The sequence below is a fragment of the Sinocyclocheilus grahami genome, unplaced genomic scaffold, assembly GCF_001515645.1.
Source record: "Sinocyclocheilus grahami isolate Dianchi unplaced genomic scaffold, SAMN03320097.WGS_v1.1 scaffold233.1, whole genome shotgun sequence".
In the NCBI taxonomy this organism is placed as follows: Eukaryota; Metazoa; Chordata; class Actinopteri; order Cypriniformes; family Cyprinidae; genus Sinocyclocheilus; species Sinocyclocheilus grahami.
The window spans coordinates 2,312,374-2,325,602 of record NW_015505412.1 but is presented as its reverse complement, the minus strand read 5'-3'; the positions used below and the strand labels follow the sequence as shown (position 1 = coordinate 2,325,602).

The 13,229-nt window shown below is 36.8% G+C and overlaps 1 protein-coding gene across 1 annotated transcript in view; it reads left to right on the top strand.

Moving 5' to 3' along the window:
- LOC107597514 (pleckstrin homology-like domain family B member 1) overlaps positions 1-13,229 on the top strand; it is a 91,300-nt gene that overhangs the window by 49,147 nt on the left and 28,924 nt on the right. The window contains exons 11-18 of the mRNA XM_016288611.1: positions 353-481; positions 2,314-2,469; positions 2,551-2,661; positions 4,809-4,898; positions 5,288-5,392; positions 6,530-6,655; positions 11,825-11,983; positions 12,189-12,335. Coding sequence (XP_016144097.1) covers positions 353-481; positions 2,314-2,469; positions 2,551-2,661; positions 4,809-4,898; positions 5,288-5,392; positions 6,530-6,655; positions 11,825-11,983; positions 12,189-12,335 — 1,023 coding nt within the window. The remainder of the gene's footprint in view (positions 1-352; positions 482-2,313; positions 2,470-2,550; positions 2,662-4,808; positions 4,899-5,287; positions 5,393-6,529; positions 6,656-11,824; positions 11,984-12,188; positions 12,336-13,229) is intronic.

The window sequence follows — 13,229 nt, the reverse complement described above, 5'->3', positions numbered from 1 at the left end:
TATAGCAGGACTGATTCTGATTGACTGTCAATGTTTTTATCATTCATCAGCTGGGAAAAAATCATTCTGAAAGTGATTCCAACGATATCGTTTCTCTGTGCCTTTATCGTTATAGCTGTGGTGTGGACTCTGTGGTGTGCTATTCTTTAATATTGAGAAAGATTTTTAGAACTATATCTTTATCGTTATCTTTATAGTTATCGTCCTTGGTGTGAACAGGCCTTTAGAGTTCATCCTTTCTGGCTCCACCCACTCTGTTGTGAACTCTAACCACGGACGCTTCTGCATGGCGTGGATTTTAGCTGTGTGTTCTCTTTCTCTCCCCTCCCCGGATGGTGTGTTTTCTTTCTAGGAGAAGGCTAATGTTGAGGCGGAGCGGGAAGCCCTGGAGAGGCTTCAGGATGAGTACAATGAGTTGACGAACCAGCTTCATAACTGCCCTGAGTCTCTGAGGGAGCAGTTACAGGAACAACTCAAGAGGGTCAGTGACCATCAGGAACATCAGCACTTTAAGAACTGCTTCCGTCCCACAGTCCTGGCTTTATAAACCCCACTTTTCAGATACACATTCCCAACTAAGCTCCTTTGGGTTGTCTATACACCGAATCCACCATGATGATCCTAGTAGAACCAGTATTCAATGTTTATTATTATTAAGAAGGATTTCTGCTGGGAACATCATGTTTTTATTCTTGTCTGCCTTAGTTTAGTGCACTGAAGTAAGTGTCTAAATTCCTAATGGGAGGTAACGTGGTGTTAATTGGTGAAATTTTGCATGTTTTCGACATTTTTGGATGTATTGTTAAGGCTTCTTACATGCTACTGTCTGGTGCCAAAATATTAATAACACTTAACAATGTACTAATCTATTAATGCAGAAACTAACGTAATGCTAGTTTTGTTTTGATACCTCTCACTTCTCTCACATGATTATTTCCCTCAAACCAGTTAAGCAAAAACCCCATCCAGTAAATTTCTTTGGTCAAATCAATCATGCTGTCACAAGTCAATAAAGTTCAGAGTTTAGAAAAATCAAGAATGAATCTGATCACGACAAACATGCTATTTATCTGAAAGTGCAACCAGTGTTATTATAAGGTAAAGGTTAGGGTTAGGGTTAGGGTTTAGGATAGGGTTAGGGTCAGTATTTGTTTAAGTATTATATAGGCAATCAGCTGTTATTGACATGCCCAATAAAATCTTTAAAATCGCTAAAGGGTTTGCACTTAGCTTGTTTGGGGGAAAATCATGCACTTCTTTCTATATACCACAACAGATTATGATACTTTGGCCAAAATATATTTTTGCAATGTATTTTGATTTGATTTGTGTAAAAAGACACAAAAATACAACGCATACCAGGAAGTCTCTGTTTAAAATATGAAGAAATATATTTATTGTGATTTGCATAGTTGAAGGAATCTCATCGGACAGTGCTCGGGCAGTGTTTTTGATGACTAGCCCTTTTTGCAGGCAGAAATATCCCAAGGGTTGCACGAGAGAGAAGTGATGTCATGTGCGCACTGAGCCTTCAAGCTTCACAGTGTCAGAAATGCTTTGATGAATTGACAGCAAGGGTTAGCCAGTGTCCTTGAGATCTGTATATAGAAAAGACTTTTCATAAGATGAATTTATGATCTGAAGTCTCAATGTCATTCCTCTTTTTTCAGTCTTTCCCAGTTTTTACCGTCCCAGCTGACTGTTTAAATGATGTTTGATGTACTTGGGTTTCAGTTGTATGTATTATGATAGATCTTAAAGGATTCTGGAAGAGTGTATTATTTCCACACAGATCTGTGTGTAGCACCAGGGTTTTCAACCGCACCCCGGGGATCCCTGAAATTACTGCAGGAAGTCTTTAAAATTATATATAAACCATAAGAATATGTAGAAATGTTATATATTTTAAAATGTATTTCTAAATATGGTTTATGTAATATTAAATGAATGCATGTTACCCATACCTGTTTCTATACCAATCATTTTCAATAATTGAAAAGAAAATTAATTATTTATTTAAATTTAAATAAAGAATGAATGACTATAAGTATTATTATTAGTAAATGTTTATTTAATAACAATAATTTAGTTAATATTTTAATCAAATACATTTTAAAGTATTTTTACTTTTTGGATTTTTGGATTGTATTTGGATAAGGTTTACAGACCATGTTGCATAACGTTCCTACTGGTTCCTCCCTGTGGCTTTTTAAGCTTACTTAGCTTGACTGCTGCAGAGCATGCGTAATGCTGTCGTTTTATGGGATGCTTTGACTAGTGTTTGACCCTATATTTGGATGTACGTGTGTGTAGGAAGCTGAGACCATTGAGGCTGCGACTAAGCAGTTTGAGGACTTGGAGTTCCAGCAGTTAGAGAAGGAGAGCAGTCTAGAGGAGGAGCGCGAGACCATCACCCAGCAGCTGCTGCAGGACAGAGCTCAGTACCACAGCAGCATCACCAAAAGAAAGGTAAATTAAACTTAGACACATATAATAAAGCATGGATGCACCAAGAGCATCTCAACCTAATGTCCAAATTGTTGTTTCCAGGAAAAAGTTGTGGCATTGGAAAGCCAGGCCAGTCAGTTGGGAATACAGGCCACTCAGGAGTGTGAGAGACTGGCCAAGGACAGAAGTATGACCTTGCAACTGCTACAGAAGGTACAAGAAATGAAAATGACTTCCTATATTCACTTTTAATGTTCTTGCTCATTTTAAGAGCACTTTAGGATGAGGACTTGCACCAAATTTCTCCAAAACCTGTTCCATATCAATGTCTACGTGGATGCTTGGTAAAAAAGACCAACTTTTTCAAAAGTTTAGTATAAAATTATTGAATTAAATCTGTGCGTTGGGAAATGTGCGGCCTGATGTGTGCAACCCACTCGACACGGGAAAACCACCACCGCTGAAGCGCCGTCCTCCAACACGAAGAGCTCTCCAAGAGCGTGCTGAACTCGTTCAGTCTTCTCTCCGTAGAGTAGTCAGGAGCGGAACGATGTGATCGCTCGGCTCCGAAGCGAAAAGCTGAATATGCGCTGCACCTGCTGCCTACTTATACTCACGCTGTGATCAGCAGCAGCTGGATGCAATAATCGCATGCCAATGTGCATTGGCTCGTTTAGTTTACACTCGAAGTAGATTGGTCCCTCTAAGCGAGATCCCAATTCGTCGGTCCTCCGACGTGACGTCGAGAGTGACCGACTGAGAGGGAACTAAAAGTACTCATTTGAATTAATTGGTTTGTTTGAATAGTTTGTGTAAATGAGCCGTGTCACTGCCCACCCTTACGAAAAAGAAGTTTATTCAATTGTGCTATTAGTATACTTCTTCTAAAAGCAAAAGCTTCTAAAAATAGGAAAGTATACTTTCAGTCTACTTTTTATGTAGTTCTCAGAAATGTGCTTTATGTACTTCTCAGAAGTATACTTAAAATTACATTTAAGTATACTTAGAAAAAGTCTATATATATTTGAGCTATAGCTACTTGTGCTCCGGGAATCCATGTTTTCATTGTTGCATGGTAGGGGGCGCTATTATACATCTTCTGTACAGAAACAAGCCAAGAAGAAACCAAAACAACAGATGCTTCCACATGTAATGTCACATGATCAGACATAAAACAGCATCAAAACTGTGTAAAGTTATGGAATAAAATGTTGACTCATGAAGAGGTAATGACTGTCAAGCTTTGAGGTGTTGATGTCGACTCCATCTACATTTTGATTATCATTTTGAATCCAATTCATAGTCTTTTTTCAGCTTTTTGTTCAAAATGTTATTTTTTTTTTTATTTTATGAAACACCCACATTCAAGTGTTTACAAAAAAGAATGCATTAAGCTAGAATAAAATGTTTTTGTTTACAAGCAAATACCCTGTTCTTTCTTTTGATGTTTGTATGTTCAGATAGCCTATTCATATAGCAAAATATATACAAATTAATACCTAAATAGGGACATAGTAGTATACTTAAAGTATGATGTAAAGTTCACTTAAAGAAAACTTATGAGTATACTTGCAGTATAAAACTACTAAACTAGTAGTTTACTGAGACTATACTTCTGAGTGTACTGAAAATGCTACACAAGTATTTAATTAGTAAATGATCTGTATACCTATAAGTTCACTTTTAGTATAGTTGCAGTACAAACTAAAACATAAATGTAAACTAATTGGGCACTCAAAGTTGACTACTGTTTTACTTAAAGTATACTTAAAAGTATATATTTATATCCTAGAAAGTGGGCCAATTTAGTCCCAAAGAGTATTGAAATAGTACACTTGCAAGTATACTACTAGTACACTGATATTTGTATATTTACTACATAAAGTATACTTAAAAATATACTTGAACTTTACTTAAGTATAAAATAAACTTGAAGTATACTTCTTTTTGGTAAGGGCAAATATTTTTCTAGTTTTATTAGTTTTCAGTTGAGATCATGATTGTTTTTGTTCCATATAAGTATTGCTTTGATTTGATTATAAAAAACAAAACAAAACATTCCTGTTCAAAATGTTTTGGGTCAGTTAGATATATTAGTTGGGTTAGATAAGTGTCTTAAGCTCACCAAGGCTACATACATATTTGATCATAAATACAGTAAAAACAGTACTATTTTAAATTTTCAGCAGCCATTACTCAAGTCTTTAGTGTCACATGATCCATCCGAAATAATTCTAATATGATTTAGTGCTCAAGACATTTCTTGTTACAATCAATGTTGAACACAGTTGTGCTGCTTTATATTTTTGTGGAAACCATCATACTGTTTTTAACTGATTGACTTGGAATCTATGTTTCAGGAAAAGGAAAGGCTAGCAAATCTGGAGAGAAGATACCAGAGTTTAACTGGTGGAAAGACGTTCCCCAAAAGCTCCAACACTATAAAGGAGGTAAGCAGAACTGTAATCAAATGCTTCATGAGCCTGTTATGCTAGGCTACAAGATATAACTGCTAAATATTTGCTCCCCTGCTTGACATTAGAATATATTTGTTGGTTAACGTATTTTTAAATGTTGTTGTTTTTTCCAAGTACAGTATGATTTCATGTGACCTTCAAATGGTTGATGGGGACCCGTAGTATGTTTATTAGCAAACATTTTGCAATCCATCTTTGTAGTTTGGTTTTCTTGGGCTAGGAAAGCTAAGGTTTAGCTTTGTAGCCAGATGTTCCTGGTAGCATATGCGTCCCCTGTGCATCCCATAACATTTCGGTTAGCGAAACAGGAAATGAAATCTTTTAGACTCAGGATATTGTTTGACTTATAAACCTCCACCCAGGATGTGCTTCACATCAGCGAGGCTGACCTGTTAAATGATGACCACCCCTACTCCTCCCCCTTTCATGCTTCCTCATTCCACTCATATCCCATGGTGCCTCAGGAGGTAACTGAACTAACTGTCGATGCATGCAGCCTGGAGCGTGCTCTGAGAACATGCCAGTACAGAGCATCTCAATTTTTGTTGCCTTATGGAGAGCAATTGGCTTGTTGGGATCTCATGTTTGCAGGCTTCCAAAGACAAATCACACTTCCTCTGAAGTTTTGGAAGAGGTTTATTGATTTTGTATGAAGCCAAGGCGCTTAGAAAAAGTTTCACATCAACACATCAAGTGTTAGGAAAATTTTGCCATTTGTGTGAATTGGTTTATTTAGATTCAGCAAATGATTTACAGATTAATTTTATCCACTGTGTTTTATTGTTTTATTAGATTTATAACTGAGATCATAATTGTTTTTGTTCCATGTAAATATTGCTTTGATTATACAAAAAAAGTGAAAGAATTATCTTTCTTATATTATTGTGAAAGAAATATCTTATGCTTATGTTAAGGCTTTATACATATTTAATAAAAAATACAGTAAAAAAATGAATATTGTGAAACATTATTAATTAATTGATATATATATTTGATTTTATTTGGTATATTTGATTGTTATGAAACTAAATAAATATTGCTAAGCGTGTATTTACTTTTTGTTAAGTGTTTATAGAGTAGCTACTTTTTCAGAAGTAATTTGACTGTAGTTGGACTACTTGAAATTATAGCTGCGTCCCAAATGCCACACTATGGACTTATACACTATGTACTTATGCACTGTACTCAACCATGTAGTATATTAAATATATAAGGTTGTTTTGTCATTCATAATTGGAGTCTGATAGCCTCTCCCCCTTCGCTACATAATTAAAGCCGTGACAGTTGAGTGCATGAAGTGTCCACCATTTCACACTTTTCGGTTATTTAAGTGCATTATCCGGGTATTTAAAATGCACATTTCCTTTTTGGAATGTTCAGTGTGAACACACTACTCGCACTATTTATACTACAAAATGGCATAGAACAGTGCATAAGTACGCGATTTGGGATGCACTGCTTGAGTAACTTGTCATTTGAATTCATATAAAGAGTTAGATGGAGGCATGAATATGACAGAACTGCTCTCATTGGGTTTGGATGTGAGTAAACTGACAGCTGAACTTCTGTCCTGTGTGAATTGATTGACTGGTAACGTCTCTCAGGAGTACTTGAAGCTGTCGGATGTTTATAAGATGTATGGGAGTGATTGCCATGACATCCAGCTCACCAACGCTTCCTCACATGGCCTCTCGCTTGCCCTTGACCCAGCTGTAACTGCTCCCCGTGAGGTATCATAGCTGCTCTCTTCTTTCTGCTTCTCTCTTTTAAACTTATTTTCCTTTCTTCATACCTATAGTGCTACTTATATTTGTGCTGTAGATATTTGTTAGCTTTGCATCATATACATGACCATAACCAAGCATTATAGTATTACGGGACATGCTAGGAAACGGGTGCCTTTTCCAGTTTAATAAGGAAATTGATCATAAATATTCTGACAAAGAATGTGTTTAAGTGTTAAAGGAATAGTTGAGAAAATTAAAATTAGCTAAACTTTTACTCATCCTCAGGCCATCTAAGATGTAGATGAGTTTGTTTCTTCATCAGAACAGATTTGGAGAAATTTAGCATTACATCACTTGCTCACCAATAGATCCTCTGCAGTGAATGGTTGCCGTCAGATGAAGAATGAAATGTTATTAAATACCAAACTTTTTTTGGAAATTCTTTGAATTTCACTCCAATTCTCTATCCTGTTTGCTAACATCAATTCAAATTGTTGAATATTCTATGCATAATGTGGATTTAGTACATGTATGATATATATATATATATATATATATATGATTAATTATTAAAAATTAATTGATATATATATTTGATTTTATTTGGTATATTTGATTGTTATGAAACTAAATAAATATTGCTAAGCGTGTATTTACTTTTTGTTAAGTGTTTATAGAGTAGCTACTTTTTCAGAAGTAATTTGACTGTAGTTGGACTACTTGAAATTATAGCTGCGTCCCAAATGCCACACTATGGACTTATACACTATGTACTTATGCACTGTACTCAACCATGTAGTATATTAAATATATAAGGTTGTTTTGTCATTCATAATTGGAGTCTGATAGCCTCTCCCCCTTCGCTACATAATTAAAGCCGTGACAGTTGAGTGCATGAAGTGTCCACCATTTCACACTTTTCGGTTATTTAAGTGCATTATCCGGGTATTTAAAATGCACATTTCCTTTTTGGAATGTTCAGTGTGAACACACTACTCGCACTATTTATACTACAAAATGGCATAGAACAGTGCATAAGTACGCGATTTGGGATGCACTGCTTGAGTAACTTGTCATTTGAATTCATATAAAGAGTTAGATGGAGGCATGAATATGACAGAACTGCTCTCATTGGGTTTGGATGTGAGTAAACTGACAGCTGAACTTCTGTCCTGTGTGAATTGATTGACTGGTAACGTCTCTCAGGAGTACTTGAAGCTGTCGGATGTTTATAAGATGTATGGGAGTGATTGCCATGACATCCAGCTCACCAACGCTTCCTCACATGGCCTCTCGCTTGCCCTTGACCCAGCTGTAACTGCTCCCCGTGAGGTATCATAGCTGCTCTCTTCTTTCTGCTTCTCTCTTTTAAACTTATTTTCCTTTCTTCATACCTATAGTGCTACTTATATTTGTGCTGTAGATATTTGTTAGCTTTGCATCATATACATGACCATAACCAAGCATTATAGTATTACGGGACATGCTAGGAAACGGGTGCCTTTTCCAGTTTAATAAGGAAATTGATCATAAATATTCTGACAAAGAATGTGTTTAAGTGTTAAAGGAATAGTTGAGAAAATTAAAATTAGCTAAACTTTTACTCATCCTCAGGCCATCTAAGATGTAGATGAGTTTGTTTCTTCATCAGAACAGATTTGGAGAAATTTAGCATTACATCACTTGCTCACCAATAGATCCTCTGCAGTGAATGGTTGCCGTCAGAATGAGAGTCCAAACAGCTGATAAAAACATCACAGTAATCCACATATAAACCACACTACTCCAGTCCATCAATTAACTTCTGCTGTAAAAAGCTGGGTGTTTGTAAATCATCATTAAGGCATTTTAACTTAAACATTTAACTTTGAATATTTTAATTAGGGATGCACCGATACCACTTTTTCCAGTACTCGCCCGATGCCAATACTTTTATTTTAGGTACTTGCCGAAACCGAGTACCGATACAGATATTTTTATTACATTTGTACGTTTTTTAAATATTGGGTACAGAAACCAAAAGGGTGTGTATAATGTTAGTTGGTTAACTTCATTTATCAAATAGATACAGTCAAACCAAAATTTGTTCAGACACCTTCAACATTTCTCACATTATTTCAGTTTATTCGCTATAGTTTAGAAAATGTTAATAAAATATAACAAGAACTCAAGAGTTAAACTGTGTCAGAACAAATTCAGCTTGATAATGTTAGATAACTTTGATAGAAAGGCATGTAATGGATTACAATCAACCAAAAAATTACTCAGACAGTTGTTAGTATGACAGTATTTACACAATTATCAATACTTAGTCGGGCAGCCCTTAGCCTTATTGACAGCCTGTAGTCTCCTGGGCATGCTGTCATCCAGGTTTATGCAAACCTGAACTTTTTTTCCCAGACTCGGTCTGAATAATTTTTGGTCCCAAATTTGTATCAGTTTTACTGGTAGTCCACTGTATGAAGACTTTTTGGGTATAATTTGTCACAGTTTACTTTATTTTGCTATCCTCACTTACATAAATGAACTATAGTGAAAGTGACAGTGATGTGACATGTGGCCAAGTATGGTGACCCATAATCGGAATTAGTGCTCTGCATTTATCCCATCCAAAGTGCACACACACAGCAGTGAACACACACACACACCGTGAACACACACCCGGAGCAGTGGGCAGCCATTTTTTGCTGCGGCGCCCGGGGAGCAGTTGGGGGTTCGGTGCCTTGCTCAAGGGCACCTCAGTCGTGGTATTGAAGGTGGGATAGAGTGCTGTACATTCACTCCCGCCACCTACAACTGCAACCTTTTTGGGTTACAAGTCTGACTCTATAACCATTAGACCACGACTTCCCCATAGTGTCCTGCACCCACTACACTCTAAAAAATGCTGGGTTGTTTCAACCCAACTTTGAGTAAAATATGGACTAACCCAACTTTTGGGTTGAAAATTTAATGTAAAAATTTAACCCAACGGTTGGGTTAGTCCATATTTGACCCAAAGTTGGGTTGAAACAACCCAGCATTTTTTAGAGTGTAGTAAAAAAATATAAAAAATTATATCTGGTCTCGGAATCATTTTTGGTTTGACTGTAAATCCTTCGGTTATTTTCACACTTAATTATGCCCATTAAAATGTATTTTACAAAGTTTTGTTACTTTCATTGTTCATTTTTTTTCTTTGCTCTATGGTACATCATCTTTAATTTAATAGCATTAGAGCTGCTCCATTGCAGCGGCTTAGTACTGTAATCACACGCTTTGCTGTAATAATGCAGGAAACCACTTGTTATAAATCTCCTAACTGATATTTTCAGAAATAGAAGTCGCGTTTTTTTCATCTAAAACGTGCTGCGATTTATATTCCAAAGCCACTCATATAATGCAGAAACACTCAAGCAAGCAAAACACACGCAACGCGTGCACGTATTTGTACTGGTGCAGAATGAGAGGGACAAGTAGTATAGCCTAGCGCATTTCACACAGGCTGCTAGATTCACTTTTGACAGAAAATAAATTGTTTATAGTGAATGCCCCTAAAATTGGTCTTATTTTTACAATTTAGTTTTAATCCAAATGATGCGTGTGCTAAATGAGTGCACATCAAAGATCACACAACAGAAGCACTCTTAATCTCTAATAACTCCATTCTGCTGTCTGTTGTTCTGTTGTCTGTGTTTCTTTGTCTGAATATGGCACTTATCACATGCTGTGTGGTATCAGCGTTTGGTATCGGGGCATTTTAACGAGTATGAGTACGAGTACAGGAGCTCAGTATCGGGACTGATACCAGTATCGGTATCGGTGCATCCATAATTTTAACCAATGCTATTGGCCAAAATACCAGTCATTAATCCATAATAATGCTCTTCTACATTTTGGATGCAGTGAGAGTGATTACATTTTCAGCTAATTTTCATTTATAGGTGAACTATTAATTTAATAAACAGCATTATGGCATCTCGAGTGAAATACAGCTAATGTTATATTTGAATTAAAGTTCAGATTAAAAAAATTCAGATCAGACTTATCATAATTAAAACTATTAAAAAAAATTTTGTTAATTGAGTAAAGTTGAATAATATATAAATATGTGACAAGTGGGGTGGTGGGGCCGAGAGCCGTGGGAACGGAGAGAGGCCGGTGGAGTAAATGATAATGAGCGACACCTGCGCCACTCACCGGTCTCGAGTCCCACGGAGGAGTGACGACAGTGAAGGATAACTTCACTGAACTGGAAATAAATAAAAACTAAAACAGAAATAACATTTAATTCTATTTTTATTTTTAAAAAGTAATGAAAATGACCAAAGCTTACAAAAAAAAGCTATTACTAAAAATTAACAAAAAATTCAAACTGAACATATAAAAATAAAAGCTAATTTAAAACATTAATTAAAAAAAATAAGATTATATAGATAATACTGAAATAAACCATTGTTTGGATATAATTATGCTTCCTAAAACAATAAAGGTTTATGGTAACAGTTGACAGTTTTACAGTTTAATTTGGCAGCCATGAAGGTCATGAAACTACAAGGTAGATAGATGCATGTAAATAATAAAGGTAGCTTTTCTTTTCATATATTTTGTTTTCAATCAAATGTGTATATTTGATGATACAGTAAGGAGTTGGAAACAGAGGTAGGAAAGATAAAAAAGGCATACATTAATTGGAATGAATAGATGAATGAATTAATTAATTAATACATAAATAAATAAACACAAATGGCACCTGTTTTATAGAATGACCCAGTACCTGATCAAACTCTAGGCTTGATGCAATAAATCAGTATCTTACATGTTATTTTTTTTGTCCTAACCAGCTGCATTTTTTTATTCATTTGGTTGCAGATAGCCCTCCCTATCGAGAAATCTCATTGGGTCACAATCTTACTCCACATAACTGTATATTAAACATCAAATATGTTTTGATTGGCTGTTTTCGCTTTCACTGTAGACAGATAAATTACAGTACCTGCTGCTGGAAACTTGTCGCATTGCATCTAGTTAGGACACAGTATAAGGGCTGATGTTTATGCATAGATGGAACTGAATAGCTTTTTTTTACTTAATTATGTGCTCTAGTTGCTAACTTTATCACTTCTTTTTCCTGCACTGCTACTTCCTGTTTTTCCCTTCTGCCTGTGTCCGCATGTCACTCCTGGATGTCAGGAGTATGTGACCGTCGGCCAATTAAACCAGATCTATGGGATGCCGAAGGTGGAGTCTTCCCCTACCTCACCCATCCAATTACTTCAGTCTTCTCTCGCAGACTCCGCATTCTCCTACCTCCCTTCCCCTCACGGCTCTTCCCTCTCTCTCTCCTTCGAGGTGTGTCTCTCCTCCTCTGTGTTCTCTCTCGTTTTATTCCTGGTTAGGGCTGGGTATCATCAACAACCTGTATCATTCAGTCATTGAACAAATCATTCAGTTGCTCATTAACACTCTTCTCTTTCTCTCTCTGGCATTCCACCATTCCACCTCTCTCTCTCCCGCTCATGCTGTCTGTGCTTATGGATGTGCTGTGTGTGTTAAGCGTCAGTCGGACTGGGGCAGGCTTCAGATGCCCGCTCTAGATTTAGAGCGCTGGTACCAGGAGGTAATGGCAGCTGGAGATGCAAACCATCTCTGCCCTCCTCCTCCCCTCCCGGCTAAAGCTTTCTCATCACGCAAGCCTGCGCAGGTAACAGCCAGAAGCTCAGCTCTCTTTTACCCTATTCTGCTCTTCCACATTTTCATACTTCATCTTCATAGGACTCTTTTATATTGACGTGTCTAAGTAAGTTTGTTTTTGTGGGTGTTTTGCTTAAGTGCCATATACAGGTGCATCTCAATAAATTAGAATGTCGTGGAAAAGTTCATTTATTTCAGTAATTCAACTCAAATTGTGAAACTCGTGTATTAAATAAATTCAGTGCACACAGACTGAAGTAGTTTAAGTCTTTGGTTCTTTTAATTGTGATGGTTTTTGGCTCACATTTAACAAAAACCCACCAATCTCAACAAATTTGAATACTTCATAAGACCAATAAAAAAAACATTTTTAGTGAATTGTTGGCCTTCTGGAACGTATGTTCATTTACTGTACATGTACTCAATACTTGGTAGGGGCTCCTTTTGCTTTAATTACTGCCTCAGTTCGGCGTGGCATGGAGGTGATCAGTTTGTGGCACTGCTGAGGTGGTATGGAAGCCCAGGTTTCTTTGACAGTGGCCTTCAGCTCATCTGCATTTTTTGGTCTCTTGTTTCTCATTTTCCTCTTGACAATACCCCATAGATTCTCTATGGGGTTCAGGTCTGGTGAGTTTTCTGGCCAGTCAAGCACACCAACACCATGGTCATTTAACCAACTTTTGGTGCTTTTGGCAGTGTGGGCAGGTGCCAAATCCTGCTGGAAAATGAAATCAGCATCTTCAAAAAGCTGGTCAGCAGAAGGAAGCATGACGTGCGCCCAAATTTCTTGGTAAACGGGTACAGTGACTTTGGTTTTCAAAAAACACAATGGACCAACACCAGCAGATGACATTGCACCCCAAATCATCACAAACTGTGGAAACTTAACACTAGACTTCAAGCA